Here is an 18466-nt window from a genome sequence, read left to right as displayed (position 1 = left end):
GAAACAAAAAAAGTATATCAGAATTTTAGCGGATAAAAAGGTTGGAATCAAAAGAAAAAGAAAAATTCTGAGCTCTCAGAGTGGAGGATTCCTTCCATTAATTGCTGCGGTTGTTCCCATTCTTGGTGAAATTTTGTCTGGCATAATTAGAAAATAAAACATGGCACAAAAAATGTACTTGATCTCTCCTGACCAACTCAATCAACATCTGAATCAATCAAAAAACACTACAATAAGAGACAACGCAGAATGGAACCTGGATCAAGAAATGAGGCTGATTTTAGAACATCCCACCATGTCCTCTTATGAAAAGATTAAAAAATATGATGCACTTTTACAGCGCTATTTGACTTTAATGAAACAAGGTCAGGCCGAAGAAGAACGGGTCACGTTTTCACTCCGAAAGCAGGCCACAGATGAGTCAGCAGAAACACAGCAAGGAGAGACTCTGCAGCAGCAGCAGCAGCAGCAGCAGCAGCAACCTGAGGCCTCAGGGCCGTTGGCTGCAAGTCAAGATAAGGTGTCAGAGGTATTGATAGCCATTCCTAAACAATCACACAGGAATGCAGAGTATATATTATCAAAACTGAGTCAAAACAGTGACGGATGGACAGCAAAAGGTGAATTGATCTATAAAGGGAATGTCATCCGTGGCTCACACATCTTAGACTTAGTGAAACATCTCTTGCTTCCTTTTAAAAAACAAAGCCTAGCCACACCACCTATGGGTTGGACAAGTTTTCTAGATTCTTTAAGGGAAATAAATATTCCCTCATCTTTTGTGAAAAACCCACATGCTCGTGAGCAGTACAAGAAACTACACGGGGAGACTTCTACTTCTGAAAAGAGTCCACTTTCTGGTCCTTTCAAGAAGGAAAAGAAAAATTATATTTTGTCTCCCAGCTGGACAGCGACTGCCGGTGATGATGGAAAAGAAGGCAAGCCAATAAGGAAAATAAGACATCCTCCAAAATGGATCACATTTTCCCAATAGCAAAAGAACAAAAAAAAATGACATGACATGTATTGTGATTGTTCAATAAAATGTTTTATTGATCAAACATTTTTCTTTGTTTCGGTCATTCTTACAAACAAACAAAATCATTGCTCTTTTTTTAAATAATTTTTTAAATAGGGGAAAAAAAAAGCAAACATTTATTTTTGAATTCCATACATTTCTTTAAACATCTGCAAAGAACAAGCTGAGTGAGTGAAAAAACACAGACTGTCACCGGTGATACATTTCTGATATTTTTTGACAAAATTATAAACCATCTTATCATTTTTATCCACATCATCAGAGTACTTTGATAAAATTTGCTTCAAGCTCATACCACAAGCACTGTGGGTCACAAAAAACACACAATGCTGTCCACAAACCATAGATTCCATGCTCTGAAGTTGACAAGTGTGGAATTCTATGTGAGAAGCTCGGGCCTTCATAAAATCCAAGATACTTTCTGGGTAATATAAAAATTCAGGGCTAAAACCATAGGGGTCAAAGAAAACTGCTCTGTCATGTTTTTGCAGTGCAATGGCTAACCAGTGTTGTCCAGGAAGATTTGATGGATCCGTATTGACAATCAGGAATTTTGGTCTTGGAAAGGTGACAGGTAAATATGAGAGATAGTCACAAGGAAAAACCCCACCAAATGCATTCCCCAGCAGGTGATCCAGTAACATTTCAATTTCCTGGTTGTTCATTATTATTGTATTTTTTTTGAGAGAGAAAAAAAAAAATTAGACTCAATAATAATCTACCAAAATTCTCCGCTTCGAGTCCACTTCTAGGATCGAGTCGTAACATGCATAGATGATCAAGGTGACTGTGGTTGGAAGAGGTCTCCGAAATCTTAGTTCCAGTCTCAGGGAGCCGCTTGACTGTGGAGACAGAGCATCCGTGTCTCCTGCAGGATTTAAATTAAATGCAAAGAGTGAATAACCTCGGCAAAACTCTGTACGGGATATACTCAGGGGTAAGTCCTTAAGATGTCTTCCTGTTGCTGTTACCAGATTATAGTATTCCCTCACAGTATCACCTTGCTCAAAGTTTGGCTGTAAGGCTTTGGCTGGAATCTGCCTTCCGTTTTTACACAGAGCCAGAAATTCGAGGTCATAGTGTTTAAAGTTGAAGGGGTTTAATTCTCGAGCACCAGTGAAGGCCGCATGATCCACCATTCCAAGTACCACATATTTTGGAATCAAACCCAGGAACAGATTTTCTTGTGTGCAAATTCTAGATCGCTCTGGAATTGAAAAAGTCTTGACATTAACTCGGGAGAGGTTGTACAAAGCATTTCCTCTGAGCAACGCTGAGGCGTGTCCGATCCGCACAGCTGGGGACACAGTCACTTTCTTGATAAACAGAGACGCAGATAAAATCTTGAGCTTGAAAGTTGAGTCTCTGGCACACATGAGACAAAATGCATCGTCTGCGCGTGTAAGCTTAATTTTCAGATCCACCGCGTTTATGATTAGCTTTTCAGAAAATGCCAGGTCAAAATGCAACACTCCAAGCAGGGAACATGGGGTGGACTCTCCTGTAAAGTTTGCTCTCTGATTAAGACCCAGGTTAGGCCCATCATCGGTGACAATGGAATCCATCTCGCCAGCTGTATCCTTATAAAACAGTCCCGTACTAAATTGGGATTTCAATGAGTCCTCGGAATAGTTCAGGAGTGTCTCAATGATTGCCCGGTACGGATGTGTTGCACTGGATTGAGATATCAGACGATCACCAAGTATAACATCAACTTGACCAAAAATTGTGTTAAGTGGGTAGTTAATAAGTCCCACGGCAGCATCATTAGCAATGTTGGAGCCATCTGCATTAGTAATCTTAACTCTGAGATACAATAAACTGTCATTAAGATCCACGTATGAGTCACCTTCACTGCTGATGTAAAATTCAATGGGTGAGGAGTCACTGATGGCAGACAGAGGGTGGATTTCTGTGTAGATCTTATCTTCGATGGAGAGCTGAGTCATTGGAGCTGAAAATAAATCCAGTTCAGTCAGTGTGCATTCTGCAGATTTGTTGTGTAGGAGAGACATTATGAAAATATGTCAGAAGTTCCTCCGGAGCGCTTCTTTCCTCGTTGCCTTCTCGCGGCATCTGATTTCTTTTTCTTCTTTGCAGCTTGTTTTTTAGCCACCCAGACACGTTTACCTGGGGGCCTGGTTTTCCCCCGTTTAGAGAGCATCATTATTCCTGAGCCTTCTTGCTCAGCTGTGTTCTGTGCAGAACGGGTCATTTTACTAACAGCTTTACTTATGACATCAGATGCGATGTTTGAAGCTGCAGTTTTCAGGTGGGGTTTAGCTATAGAAAACCCTTTTCTAACAAGTGGGGACACAAATCGGAAAAGCCTGGAAAACAACGATCCAAGGCCCCTGCCATACATGACAGGCGCGCCCTGGAAAAACGAAAGGTCGCCTCCAGTTTGACTGACATAATAGTGAACAAATCTGTTTGGGTCATTGACCATGTGTGACTGCGGAAAAAATGCCATTTGAATCTTGCTAAATGGATCGTGGGGGTGACACAGGTTTAAAATGCAGTTTTATTATCGATTTCCCATAAACAAAATCCACAAATCTATTTCGATCTGTTTTGATCTGAATGGAAATTGTTTTGATGTAACTTTTTGACACGGGTATATAATGCGTAGTGTTGTATCTTATGCTAATTATATCACCGAATTTCCCTCTCACTGTCACAACACCCAGCAGCGGCGAGAAGCTGTCTCCAACTATTTGGTGGTGCACAATGTCAGAGTATATAAACAAATTTGCGAGCATGCCGGCCCCTGAGGGGTATGTTGCGCTCCTGTTGGACACTGTAAACCATTCGTTCACTTTCAGGCCGAGAATGTAGGCGAGTGGAGCCCCCACTTTGATTTGAAATTGTCCATTTCCTTTAAATTCGAAGCGCTTTGTCACATTATTGTAAGACACATCTAAAGTATTGCTGTACTTTTTCAGTGCAGGCACAAAATGTTCCAGTATGTCTTGTGGTCTGTCATAATAGCCTCCAGCACCAAATTTCTGGCTGTAGATGTCAATTCCATCCTGGCCTTCAGTCTTGTCTGATGGTTGAATTAAGACTCTACGGAGCTCAAAGTAGGCCGAGTGAGTAGGCAGGTTGTACCAGGTATGTGGTATTATAACTTCACACAGACCTACAACCCAATGACCTTTTAAATCAATAGCTTTGGCCAACTCTGTTTTAAAGTTTGAGCTTGTATTGTCTTTAAAGAGCTGTTTGCAAGCATTAGAAGGCAGGGTCACATAGAAACCTTCTTGTTCTCTGTCTTCTCCTCCTGCTGACATGTTGTTGTACACTGTAGGCCTTCTTTACACATCTGAGAGGTCGCTGAGTCGGACCCAGCTATTAAATTTTGAAGGCCAGTTTTTCCATTTGACAAACACTTGCTTTTCTCCCCTCACAGTCCTGTGCTTCAAGATCTTATCAACGTGATAAACTCTCTCTTGACCCATCTTTACTTTCTGTAACTCCTCCTGGTAGAAAGATCCTTCTATAGCTTCTCCATCATAATCTTGAATTTTATAAACAGTAGGAATGCGTGGGATAACATCTGTGACTTTAAACACCTCATCCGTAAAGGTCTGTTCATAACCTTTCTGAAAAACCCCTCTGACTTTTGAAAGTCTGACTAAATCTCCAGGTTTGAACTTGGCTTGTGTTTTTTTTTTTTTGTTTTTGTTGTTTTTTCTTTGGGGTTTAGTACCATAGAGATTTCGCAGGACTTGAAGGGAATTCTCTGCAGTGACCTCCACAGGTTTCATTTTTATGCTGGAATGAAAGCTGTGATTGTAACTCGTAACCAGATCTTGTAAAACATCAACATATCTGCGTGTATTATTTGCGGTAAAATATCTCCACATTCTACTCTTGAGGGTACGATTGAATCTTTCCACAATGGAGGCCTTGAGGTCACTGGCTGTAGCAAAGTGAACAACTCCATGTTTTTTCATTAAGGCTTTGAAGCTCTTGTTAAAAAATTCTCGCCCCAGATCTGTCTGAATCTTCTTTGGTATTTGGCTCTCTCTAAATACAGACTCAAAAGCTTTCACCACTTCTCCAGCTGTTTTTCTTTTTAAAACTCGAGCATAAGCTTTTTTTGAAAATATATCAATGACAGTCAGCAGATAATTGTACCCATCATTATACTCAGCCAGGGATTGCATGTCACAAAGGTCTGCTTGAAATTGTTTTAAAGGTGCAGATGCAAACACACGGTTTCTCTGAAAATGCAGCCTGGCAGGTTTGTGTAAGGTGTATGCATCTTGCTCTGAAAGAAAGTCTTTTATTTTGTCAACATTTACTTTTTCCCCAGTTTCATTTTCAAGATTCTGTTTCAATCTTTGAACACCTCCAAAGCTACCGGGATTAGATGGGTCAAAATAGACCTTTTTCATTAGCAACTCTTCAGCCATTCCCTTGACACTCTTCTGAGCACTTGTTGAGTAATGAGAGAATCAAAAAACAACACAGAGAATTTAAGAATTTCAGATTTTTTGTCTTTATTTATATCTTTTTTTTATTATTTTTTATTTTAAAGATTTCACTCCAATAAAAAAAACATTGCAAGCAGAATAGTTTCAAAAAAATTGTGATAGTTTTTGTAAAAAATATATATTAGCTAAACTTGTCACACTTTTATAAAAATGAAAAAGACAAACATTGCGGATCACTTCTTCTTCTTCACTGGACTGAAGCATTCTGAAACCCACCACAGCTGTTTGAGCAGATCAGAGCTCATGTTCTCATACATGTCAGAAATTGCAGCATGAAAGTGATCATCACACATTAGTTCGTGTAAAATTGTCTCTGCAACTATCTTGACTGTCAGGTCACTTGCTTGAATTTTGTGTTTGGTCAGAAAAAGTTGAATTGCTGGAATGAACTGAGGTACAAATAGTAGAGGGATAATGTTGTGGTAGTTGTCCTGGTAGAATCGCTCCTGAACAGGCTCCAGACATTCATGCTGTCTCTGGCTAGGGTGTCCGGTTCGGCATCCATGGCACTTTTCTTGTAGGAGCTTTGCAGCAGTGAGGTGTAATAGATGAAGCACAGCGGTTCTCACAGTTCCAATCAACTTAGTAGCAATCCATCCATCAGTTCTTGCTTCACCATCTTGAACATTACCTTGCTCCGGAGATGTAGGAGGAGGGGGAGATGGAGGAGGAGTGGGTGGAGTAGGGTCAATACTTTTTGAAGATTGAGAATTGTACTCTTGCTGTTCCTCTGGCTCCTCAGGGATGGTCTCAAGAGTTCCACCTACCATCCAGTTTTCAGTTTGAGTTTGCTCTTCTAAAAACTGGGATGGAGAAATAGCCGGAGATGAGGATGAGGAAGAGGATGAGTAGAAGACTGGAGAGGGTGGGTGATAGGGTTCCATGTTGAAGACTCCTTGTGAGACCTTTTTGATAGGGTCCCAGTATGCATCCAAAGTCCGCTGGTTGCCTTTTTTTTTTTTTCTTTCTTTCATGGTAATGAAGATCTGAAGTCCAGCTCCCCTGATGAGCAGAAGACGGTCTGTGGCAGGCCTCCCCCTCTGAAATCCTCTCATTATATAGAGTGGTGAGGGGGCGGGTCCTCAGAGGAGGTTGGCTCTGGAGGCGGAGCTAAAAATCTCAATCTTTTCTTGACAGTTAAAATATCCATCCAAGTGCGGGAGCTTCGAAACAAGTTGGAGATCAGATCTCCAACTTGCCAGATTTTATCTGACCATACCTGAAACGGGACAGCCAGCATGGTCCTGAATATTCCTGTGTCTGAATTGAAAGTTTCCAGCACAAACAGGTCACAGGTAGTGTCCGAGTTCATCTCACGGATGCTGGCGCGTAAAAACCAGCGCCCAGATGGAGTAGTTTTGCTTTCCCAGACAGCGCTAAAGATAATCTTACCTTTAGCAAGTTCAGGATCAGAGGGAAAGGGATGCAGTTTAGCTTGCTTGAAAGGTGGAGGGGAAACTTTAATTTCTCCTTCCTCACCTTCTTCTCCTCCTTCTTCTTCTTGCCTTTCTTTATCATCCTCTGGTTGTGGGGTTGATTTTCTCTTGCGAGGAACTGCCAACCTTAACACTGCCCAGTCGTTGTAGGTCAGATTGCATGTCACTGATGAGGCTGTTAGTTGTTCTTTTTCTTCCTCGAGCTGATACACAGAGAGTTCTCCTGTTTCATAACGAAAAAGGTATCCCCATTTTCCAGACATTCCATAAGGTTTCAATGACCACTCCTGTTGCAGGACATGACATGATGGATTCTGCACTCGGCACAGAAAAAAGGTAGCCTTGCGTGGCGCACCCAATGTGCGGTCTGGGTTCTCATAAACAGAGACTGGTGTCTCACAAAGGAGCGATGTCCCACTGGGTAACACTGTGCGGTGTCGTTTTTCCCCCACGCCGGATGAAGGAGTTTCAGAAGACGCAGGGGGTGATCCAGAGGAATCAGGCGTAGGAGGATGCTTGGAGTCCTGGAAGGTGGGAATCTCGTGCTGAATTGAGGATTCGAATGCTGATGGAGGTAGGATCAGATTTCTATCCAGGAGTGTAGAGGATGAAGCATCAGTGATGAAGCAGGGTCTCCTGATGGTTTGTCCATCTGCAGATGAGCCACATGGTAGTCGATTGGTTTCCTGATGTCTTCTCTTTGGAGGCTTTTCTCTTTTAATGCGAACCATTTTGTTTGTTTGTTTTTCTGTGAGAGCAAAGTGGATCTTACTCTAACAAATGCAACAAGTAGAATGACAGGGCCTCCGAAAAATGATTTAAAGCAGAAAAACAGAAATCCCACCCCTTTATCTCTATTGGCTGATTCATAAAAGTGGGCTGGGGAATCTGCAAGGAGCAGGAAGATAAAAGCAGTTGGGGGTGGAGTCTATCTGTGTGAGGAGGAGCTGCATTGGTATAACTGGGTCAAAAGTCACAAAGAGGGCCTGACCCCTTATTAACCATTTGATATAAAAGAGAAGGTTCCAGAATGCTGCCTGCTTTACATTGATATCAACTTGATTTATTGTGATGCAAGAGAGAATGTTCCAGAATGAGAATGTTCCAGAATGCTTCCTGTTTTATTATTGATAAGAACATATATGATGCAAGAGAGAGAATGTTCCAGAATGCTGCCTGCTTTACATTGATAAGAACTTAATTTATTGTGATGCAAGAGAGAATGTTCCAGAATGAGAATGTTCCAGAATGCTGCCTGTTTTATTATTGATAAGAACATATATGATGCAAGAGAGAGAATGTTCCAGAATGCTGCCTGCTTTACATTGATAAGAAATTAATTTATTGTGATGCAACAGAGAATGTTCCAGAATGAGAAGGTTCCAGAATGATGCCTGTTTTATTATTGATAAGAACTTAATTTAAATCAAAACATATGTTTTTATACGATAAGCATTTGATGACGCAGATTTAACGGTCATTTTATACGATAAGCATTTGATGACGCAGATTTAACAGGTGTTTGTGTGCGATAAGCATTTAATGACGTAAATAAACAGATGTTTGTGTGCGATAACATCGATTTTGATTTGGGCGTGGCACTTTAATCCATCAAACTCGATTAATTAAAATTTGACAGAAGCTTGTACCCTATATTTTTTTAGATACTCTGACATATTTATTTAATTGCAAGTTGTAATGTTGGCAATGTGTAGGAAAAGTGTAATATGCCTTGCAAAAGTATTCACGAATGTGAAACGTTTCTTATTTTTTATGTTGTATCAAAAACAAAGTTGTCCATTGTTTTGAATGAGAAGAAAAACAAGATGGTTTTAAAATCTTTCAAACTCAAAATCCGAAATGTGTGCACATAATTATACCAGCTTTACATGTTAGTGCTCATCTTTCACTATAATTACATCTGCAACTCTTTTGAGATCTGTCTCTACAAGCTTTAGAGAAGATGCTTTGCTCATTCTTCTTAGCAAAACACCTAACTCAATTTATTGTGAAAATCAGTGTTTTAATCTTGACACAGACATTCTGGATTTGGATCTGTACTTTGACTAGGCAGTTATGTTCTACATGGTTAAATCAAAGTCCAATAGTAAATCAGTCTGGTTTTGCTAAAGCGTAACCCTATACTCAGTCTTAATTGTTTTGCAGCCTGTAACTGGTTCTCCTCCAGAACTTTGTAAGGGAATACATGATCAACTTTTTGACTTGAATTCGCCTCAAATGCTAATTTGTGTTAGTTTATTATTTAAAAAATCTGAATAGCTTTTTTAATGTTTGAATGTTTGTGGCTACCACCTGATGCAACTTTCAGGGTTGTAAAAAGCAGAACACTTCACATGTTGACCTTTTACTAATATGGATCCTGTTTACTTCACATGCTGCATTTAATGTGAAAGGTCACTGAAAACATCAGGAACTCATTTATTTAAATGCTTATCTGTTGACCAAAATAGCCCCTAAAAAATCAGGACAGCAGAAAATTGTGACACTCACCCAAAGCAACCTCAACCTTTTAAAATGCAACATTTGGACTGAGTCTGATGGCTCCACTAATCTGTGCCCAGATTACCACAAACTCATTAACCATGCAGCAACAATGTGTCCCAATGGGCTTATAAAATCCAATTTTTCTGAATCCTCCCATATTGTGTACAACTCCGGGTCCCAGACAGAGGAGAGCTTGTCTGCATCTGCCGTTCCGACGGCAGAAACAAGCTGAGATTTCACGTGGAGCATTCGATGCAGAAAGTTATCTCCGCGCTATCGCTAACCCAAACAAGAGGCTCGATACCTAAAGCTGTAGTGTGAGGTCATGCTGGAACATAAAGCAACTCTGTGACAAATTTCACAACACGCAAGATTCAATAACACAATCTTTTAAGCTACTACAGCTAAGGGTGATGAAAGCGGAGCTGGTCTGAGCCAGCCTTACAGAGAATGATTGTAGTGGACTTCTGTAAAATGAGCCAAGTTAAAACCTTTTGATGAAAAGTTGAATAAAATCAGAGGGCAATGAATTTCTTAACCATTTTGATATTTGAAAGAATGTAGTCCAAAATGGAAATGTCTGTGAGTTGCAAAAAAAATAAATAAATAAAAAAATCCACAAAGAAACATTATTTAGTTTAAATATTTCTACAAAAAAAATAAACTATATGAGCTAAACTTATTGCCCTGCCTGACCCAAATACCTACCAGTGGTGTATTTGCACTTTTGTCACATTTGAACATTAGTCTCTTGGCAAATAGTTAATAACTGCAAGATAATCTTTTAGCTTTGCAATGAAACAAAGGTTCAACTGTTGCAACAGAGGTAAATCGCTAAAATGAAAGTAGTTTTGTTTTACAGTGCATTGCAAAACTATTCACGTTCTTTAAACGTCACTATTTACCACATGACAACCACAAACTCCAATCTGATTTAATGTGACAGGTCAACACAAAGTAAGGTATAACTGTGAAGAGGAGGCAATCTGTATATTTTTAGTGTATGCAAATCTAAAAAAAACTTGGAATTGCTTTGTGTTCCCCCCATTTACTCTGATAACTGTAAATAAAATTCAGTGCTTTCAGAAGTGACCTAATTACCACCCAGAGTCCACCTGTGTGCATTTTAATCTCGGCACATTTAAAACTGTTCTGTGAGGGCCTCGGAAATTTGTTAGAGATCATAAGTGAACAACACATTGAAGAACTAGGATGGAATATAAATGCCCAGGAAGCTTTTCAAATATTCATTTTTTAAAAATTTAAAAACGATGTGTCATTTTCTTTGAATTACCCAATAATGCGATGCTTTAAGTTGATCCGTTTCATAAGCAAGTTTTTGACTAGAATCTAGAACAAAGGGAAGGACAAAGTGGGAGGATGAAAATTGCATGGAATTTGTCATTTTCGGAATGATGAGGTGCTACGATGGAGACAGGTGCAGAAATGTATGTTTTTCTTATGTAGGAGAGCCTCTGTATAAAGAAACAGAACAAAGACAAAATGATAAAGAGACGGAGAGATGACTGGATTAAAGGATTTAAAATCCCGTCGGAGCCCCCATGTCAATAAACTCCTGGACCTGCAAAAACCCCTCAGGGACTGTGACTCATTCAGAAAGTGTGTCACAAGCAGACACACTTTACAGGCTGGATACAAAATACACATTTATTCCCGCCCAGCAAGGAAGAATACACACATTCATCATAAGCATGAATATACTATTATGTGCTCTTGATGATTTGAATTTGAATTTACACATTTTAATTTAAGCATATGATGAATGTGAGCAATGCAAAGTTTAAAACTCACTTTAAACTAACTGTTTGTATAAAGTACATTTTGCCTTCTTATGGGAACTTACTGTAGTCAAAAAGCATGGATAAATCGACAAGGATGCACTTCAACAACATGGTTTCTTCATGAGATCTGAGTACTGATATGTAAACAAGACAGAATAAAACAAAACAAAACACATTGTACCTCTTTTTACTCTCAACTGCCATCTAGTGGGGAACCAGTGTAATTTTGACTTTGTATCCTTTTACTTTTATGTGAAAACAATAATAATTACAAGTAAGAACTCAAAAATACTAATACTGACATCGCTGTTAAAGTTTCCCACACAAATGTATTGCACAAAATACTCAAAAGTGCTAAATCTGGTTATTTTCATTTCTGTTTGAGTCTTGTGAAGGCACATTCAATGTCCCGTTTTTTTTTTTTTTTGTTTTTTTTCTTCTAGCAGCCAATAAACAGTCTGGAAAGCAGTTCTGAAAGTGAAAAGCATGCAGCCTATCAGCTTCAGGGAAAGAATAGCCTAATCGTGTGAATGAAAATAACCCAAGTCCTCTTCTAATCCCTGCCTATCCCTTTTTTATCTGTGGATTCAGAGCAGGCGGAGCAGTTGGAGCCGTGAGCCTCGAACCACCACCATGTACCCGACGTTCCGTTAGACCTTAATTGCTGCTCTTTAATTAATCGTAGTTTAGTCTCGTAGAGCTTTAGTTGCTTGCAGATAGGGGGGAAACATGAGCCGGCACTTTGTTGCTGCTTTTTGCTTGGCTTTAGTTTTTTCCCCTGTTTTAAGCACATCATGTCCTGCACAATGCAGCTGCTTCTTTCACAAGTTAAGTGACGGATCAAAGGCAAGGTAAGTTATTTTAATTTAGTTTGCATTGGGAGCTGTTACATTTGTATTGCATGCCAACTGCTTTTCCTGCTGCTTTCTACAATTCAGTCACTCTGTAATAAGCGATTGCCCTGCGCTGTTCTTTAATCTTCTTTGCTTATAACTGAACAATAGGTTACCACCTTTTCCCTCAGAATAATTGTTTTTTGTTTTTTTTTTAAACAGAAGCTTATAGATATCTAGTTTTTCTGCAAATATTTACCTATAAGTTTCCCAAGTTCAAATTTCATAATTATTTTTGGATTTATTTTCAGGCTTAAAGTAATCACAATTCTACTTTTTTTTATTTTACAGGAGTGTGCTTTGCAATGACCCAGAGATTACTGTGATTCCTCCAAACTTCCCATCCGACACATCAAAGCTACGCATAGAGAAGACGGCAATCACACGCATCGCCAGCAATAACTTTCACTACCTCAACAGCCTGGAGTTTCTCTGGATGTCTTTCAATTCCCTGAACTCGCTTAATGCAGACAGTTTTCGAGGCCTCTACAATCTGGATGAGCTCAGGCTGGACGGAAACTCTCTCACTTCCTTTCCCTGGGAAGCTTTGAGTGACATGCCCATCCTGAGGCTCCTCGACTTACACAACAACAAGATCTCCTCTATCCCGGCCTCGGCCACCATTTACATTAAAAACGTCACTTATCTGGATTTATCCAGCAACAGCCTCACAACCCTTCCAGCAGAAGCTCTCACAATGTGGCTGAGCGTGAAGCCTCCCCAAGACTCGGAGTCATCTAAGCTAATTCTGGGTGAGGATCAAGCTCTGACCGTTTAGGATACTGGAAAGTTTTCTTTTTAGAGCTGCCCTCTTTGAGTTAGGGATTAGTCTATAGTTCTTCTCTGTAGTGTCAGGCTGTTTGACTAATTCTGAACTTGATGTTGTCAAAGCTTATAGCATTTGCTCATTGCTGGTTCTGCAGGTCTTCATGATAACCCATGGCTGTGTGATTGCCGACTCTACGACCTGATCCAGTTTCAGAAGTCCCCCTCATCATCCGTGGCACTTATTGACACTCGGCTGAGGTGCGCTGATCCTGAGAGCCTATCTGGGGTTTTCTTTACTGAAGCAGAGCTTCAGAGGTGCCAGGCCCCCAGGGTGCACACAGCTGTGGCTCGTGTTCGGAGCTCACTGGGCAACAATGTCCTACTGCGGTGTGGCACTGTTGGCGTCCCCATTCCGGACCTGTCCTGGAGCCGTGCTGATGGCAAGAAAATGAATGGCACAGGTGAGTTCAGAGCAGTTACTTTTGTCCAACACTTAATATCAGAGAGATTAAAATTCTTCCCTTGTGTGTCATAATTAACTCTATTTGTGTATTTGTTGGATTTTTCAGTTCAGCAAGAGATTTCAAAGGAAGGCATCATTTGGTCAATTCTGAGCGTCCCCGCAGTCTCCTATAGGGATTCTGGGAAGTATGTGTGCAAAGCCACCAACTTTGTGGGCACTGCGGATGCCATCATCTCCTTAGTGATCACTGATTCCATTCGGTCGGAGGAAGCAGTTGGTGGCGTTTCTAAGAGAGGCAGCAGAAAGAAACCTGGGAGCATGGGAAGAGCAGCTTACCAGGAAAAACTCATTGCGAGATATGTTCCACCACCCACCAGTACTGCAGCTCAACCCATCATTGAACCTCTTAATGGCAAAGGAGTGACTGGGAGATATGAAATTGAGAGCTACAGTGTTTCTGATGGAAACTCTCAAGGACAGTCCAAAGATTCTTACCCTCTAAAGTCAGGGGAGGTGAGTCAAGGTTTAGGCAACTTGGTGGCAAATGCCTCGTCCCTACAGCAAGTTCCCGAAAAGAGGGTAGTGCGATCGGTGAAAGTGATTGGGGACACGGATCACACCGTCTCTTTGAACTGGCGTGCCCCCACAGCCATAAATACCACCAAATTCAGTGTCCTATATGCCGTTTTTGGTGAGAGAGACATGCGTCGTATTAATGTGGGTGCCGGAAAGAACCGTATCACCATTGAAGGCCTTGTACCAAAGACAAAGTACATAGCATGCGTTTGCGTCAAAGGTTTGATTCCGAAAAAGGAACAGTGTGTAATCTTCTCAACGGATGAGGCTGCCAGTGCCAGTGGCACACAGAAACTCATTAATGTGGTGGTGATAACTGTTGCATGTGTGATTGCAGTCCCCCTGACTCTGATTGTGTGCTGTGGGGCAATAAAAAAGCGTTGCCAAAAAATGCTGGGGCGGCAGACAAAAGACATACAAGACTCCTACGTAACATTTGAGACTCTTGGTCCTGGAGGCAAGGCTAAAGGGATGGAGGGGGAATATCTGACCAGGCTAAACCCTGACGAATCCAACAGGCTCCTGTCAGCGAGGTCAAGTGTTGATTCAGAAGCTATAGCGAGGACTGAGGGGCCGCCTAATGAATACTTCTGTTAAAACGGAGCAGACAGTGTCAAGAAGATGCACTTTGTTTTCGGGGAATGTTTATCGAAAAAAGGACTGGACTGGTCAAAGACTCAAAATGGACATTTTTTTGGTGGAGTGGTCTCTGTCATTAATGGTCAAAAGAGATTAATTTACAGCCTTGACAGGAACTAAATCAGTAATTTCTTTGACTGAAAAGGGAAAAGGAAAGTAAAAACAAAGACTGGCTTTAATATTCTGTATTTATTTAAAAAAAAACTTTTTTATTTGTGATGCACTATTTAAAGTGATGTTTTTTCCAAGAAAATTCTCTTGATGTCCTCAACTCTTATAAACCCAGTCAGTTATATTTTTTTCACCCTAAGAGTAACTTCTGCTTTGTGTTAAGTCTGAAATATAAAAGGAAAAGTTTAGAGCACCAACCGTTTGTTTAGCCTGTTTTGCATGTCAGCATACAGCATAATGTGTATGCATACAGCATAATGTGCCAGATTGGTTGTTGGCTCAGAAACTTAAACAACAGTGCATTTTATAATATGTAAACATTTGTAATCTCAATGATATGCATATAACAACTGAAAATAAATATTTTTTTATATTCAATTGTGCTTATAAGCTTTTTTCTTGATATCTCTCCATATATTGACGTTAACTCACAGCATTATAACTATTAATCCAATCATACCAATGGATCAAACGTTAAATTTCACTTTCAAAATTGATGTAGAATATTTATTGTGATTTTTACATATAAGTTTAACCTTACAGAACAGCCAGAGTGACAAAACCGAAAAACATTATTAGGAGTCACGCCAGCTAAAAAAATAAAATGCTAATGCCATATTATAGCATCACTTGAAGTCCAAAAATTGAATTTGTAAATGTCATAGTACCTAAAGGCTAAGGCACTATATTTGTTACTTGTCAAGAGAATAACCTACTTAATTTAAGTTGCTCAAAAGTTGACAGAGAAATATAAAACATGGAATCTACTTTGCTATTATTTGTCTACCTTTACCTCTTCTTTCAAATGATGACTCGAGCAACCTGAAAGGCGGCCAGTGTTCAGATTATTGAGGTCAGATTACAGTCCTTTCCAGACATCTGTCTCTGTCTCACCGCGGCCCTCCCTCTCAGCGCCGTTAAGCCTGACAGGCTCCGGCCCACTGAGTACAGATGGGCCTCCTATTTAGAGCTGCTGCTTTGGTTGGGTTCAAATAAATTAAATTAGACCGAAGAGAAGCATTTTGAGGACACACCTGAAAGAAAAATCCCAATATGATCAAAATACAATTGAAGGAGTGAAGGAGATGTTTAAAATTACTTCAACAGATCTGACAATGTTTTTGAGACGAAGTGGACCACTGCTATAAATACTCATTTCGTTCGTCTCACATGTCACTTGGTGTCTTAAGCATTGCGTCAAGGGAGATTAAGGTAATAGGCTTTCTTCCACGTAGCCGATAGGCATGTTCTGCTCCGACCGGCCTGCTTCACATGCTCATCCAGCAACATGGAAGTATTTTGTGCCATGTTTGGGATGTTCTTTGTATTTGACATCATCACCCCTGGATTCTCTGCATGTCTGCTGGGTTGCTCCTGCAGTAATGATAACTTGGGAAGGTAGGCAATCACTTAGACTATAGAAACATCTAGTATCTGATGTATCAAAGCTATGGGCTAGTTTTGAGGATGTTACATGTCTCTTAAAATATTCTATGGAAGAAAAAGATCTCAAAAACTGAAAATGTTGACTAATTTGAGAAAACACTGCATCTACTTTATGAACTTCAGAAATAGATGGTCTTGTAAACACTTTCCCATGTATTATTCTAGGTCTTTGCTGTGCATGGAAACCCCCATGGTGCACATCCCAGAGAACATCCCTGATGATTTTACTAAAATTCGGATTGAAAACTGCCACCTGACTGAGTTACCCCAAGGTTCCTTCTCTCAAGTTCATGCCTTAGAGTTCCTCTGGCTAAATTTCAATGAGATCACACTGATGACCATCAAGAGCCTGGAGGGCCTCTCCAACCTGACCGAGCTAAGGCTACAAGGCAACAAGCTGACTTCGGTACCTTGGACTGCATTTCAGAGCACACCAAGGCTCAAAATTTTGGACCTGAAGAACAATCAGTTAGATGTGTTGCCGGAGCACGCTTTGAGATACTTGCCTGCACTGACCTACTTAGATTTATCCTTCAATCAGCTTAGCATCACATCAAAGGAAGTGTTCACAAATTGGCCTCTTTACCAAATAGCAGAGAAAGCATGGGGGAAAGAAGGTCTGGTCTCCAACGTGGTCTTAGCGCTACATGACAACCCCTGGTCGTGTGACTGCCGCCTTAAAGGTTTTGTTGAATTCATCCGTAAGGTGAGCCCTCCTGTCATCCTGATGAACTCTTACTTGAAGTGCTCTGGCCCACGCACCAAAGTGGACAAATATTTCCATGAGGTCCAGCTGAAAACCTGCATGAAGCCGCTGGCCTCGGCGGCAGAGTCTAACGTTAGTTTGTCCCTGGGAGCAAATGCAACGCTGACGTGCCAAGTCAAAGCCAGGCCACTTTCAAACATTCAGTGGATGTATCCTCTCAAGATCATCAGAGGATTTGCTTGTAAGTCTTAAGTTTCAATTATTACAAAATTAAAAGAAATGTGAACTCATCTTATGTTATGTACGTTTGGTTTTATATCCTTTGGTGTTATATCCTAAAGAAAGCAGATTAGAATTGTAAAAAAAAAATCAAAATACAACGGAGGTTCATTTAATTGAAATCAAAGAGCTGGGGTGTGAAACAGCTCTTTGATTTCAAAGGGAATATGTTGATTTTTGTTAATTCTAGTGTAGTAGATTGATGTCTTTTTCTTGTATCCTTGTAGCTACCCAGACTCAGATAGATGAGGAGACCATCACATCCCAGCTGGTGATCCCGTCCGTGCACCTGGCGGACCGCGGACTCTACACTTGCATGGCGAACAACTTCATTGGCAACTCCTCTGTCGGTATCTCACTCAACATTGATTCCCCCATTTCTTCAGCTCCTCTTCCTCCACCTGTACCCATGCTGTCATCTAATGACAGTCCCCACATTGACATCCGCATCGCCAAGCAGACTGTCTATGGTATCACCTTGGAGTGGCATGCCGTGATGGACAATCCAGCAGAAACCTGGTTCACTGTCCACTTTGGTAAATACGATTCACCCAAGAAAGAGATGATCTTCATTGGCCCTGGCATAAATAGTTACTCGGTCAGCGACCTGCTTCCTGTCACCAAATATGAGGTGTGCGTCACCCTGAAAAACCATCCCCCCAGAGAGGGCCAGTGCATCGTCTTCGTGACAGGTAGCGACATTAGTCAGCTGGAGCAGAGGGAGAGACTCATCCACATCATTGTCATTGTGTGTGCCATGGTGCTGGCAGTGCCGGCAGGCATGTACGCATGCACCACGGAGGCCAGGTTCAGCTGCGTGGACCGCTGTGTGGATCTGTGGAAGAAGAGGAGGAGGCATGCTGAGGATGCAGAGGGATCAGAGAGGCAGAACACCTTTGACAGCCTGCAGGCAGCCAGCGATGAAGCTCTGTATAGGGACCCAGAGGAAAAACCAACAAAGAGGCGGAAATCTGAAGACAGGTGCAGAGGGGGAAGTGCTGCTCATCTATACTAGAATCAATGTGGAGGAACTAAGTTTCCCGTTAAGAAAAAAATTTACCTTTAGCTCCAGTCTGTGCCTTCTTACAGCTTTAGTCTTTGTATCAGGCCTAAATTGTTTTAACATTCAGCTCAAAATAATTTTAAATGTAATTACTTTGTTTAATGATTACATAAATTTTGAAAAGTTTAGAAAACTTAAAAGTTCCTATATCAAATGTAAAAGAAAATCCCAAACTGTT

General features: G+C 40.7%; 3 protein-coding genes across 3 annotated transcripts; 2 read left to right on the top strand and 1 right to left on the bottom strand.

The window, feature by feature from the left end:
- Positions 1-1242: 1242 nt before the first annotated feature.
- On the bottom strand, positions 1243-4973 carry LOC148153713 (uncharacterized protein F54H12.2-like). Its single transcript, XM_088016383.1, has one exon. It carries the CDS (start codon positions 3052-3054, stop codon positions 1747-1749), a length of 1308 nt encoding a protein of 435 aa, XP_087872509.1. The 5' UTR covers positions 3055-4973; the 3' UTR covers positions 1243-1746.
- Positions 4974-11473: 6500 nt separating this feature from the next.
- Positions 11474-15172, top strand: lrit1b (leucine-rich repeat, immunoglobulin-like and transmembrane domains 1b). The gene is made up of 4 exons (XM_015009095.2): positions 11474-12135; positions 12469-12929; positions 13101-13406; positions 13515-15172. The coding sequence occupies exons 1-4, from the start codon at positions 12014-12016 to the stop codon at positions 14579-14581; spliced, it is 1956 nt and encodes a 651-aa protein (XP_014864581.2). The 5' UTR covers positions 11474-12013; the 3' UTR covers positions 14582-15172.
- An 848-nt stretch (positions 15173-16020) lies between these two features.
- LOC106931135 (leucine-rich repeat, immunoglobulin-like domain and transmembrane domain-containing protein 2) lies at positions 16021-18466 on the top strand. The gene is made up of 3 exons (XM_015009078.2): positions 16021-16192; positions 16406-17187; positions 17453-18466. The coding sequence occupies exons 1-3, from the start codon at positions 16083-16085 to the stop codon at positions 18238-18240; spliced, it is 1680 nt and encodes a 559-aa protein (XP_014864564.2). The 5' UTR covers positions 16021-16082; the 3' UTR covers positions 18241-18466.

This window comes from Poecilia mexicana, unplaced genomic scaffold, assembly GCF_051168715.1.
Source record: "Poecilia mexicana isolate PSO_F unplaced genomic scaffold, ASM5116871v1 scaffold_19, whole genome shotgun sequence".
NCBI classification, from domain to species: Eukaryota; Metazoa; Chordata; class Actinopteri; order Cyprinodontiformes; family Poeciliidae; genus Poecilia; species Poecilia mexicana.
Note: the sequence above shows the minus strand (reverse complement) of the source record. Positions and strands in the feature narration are given on the sequence as shown.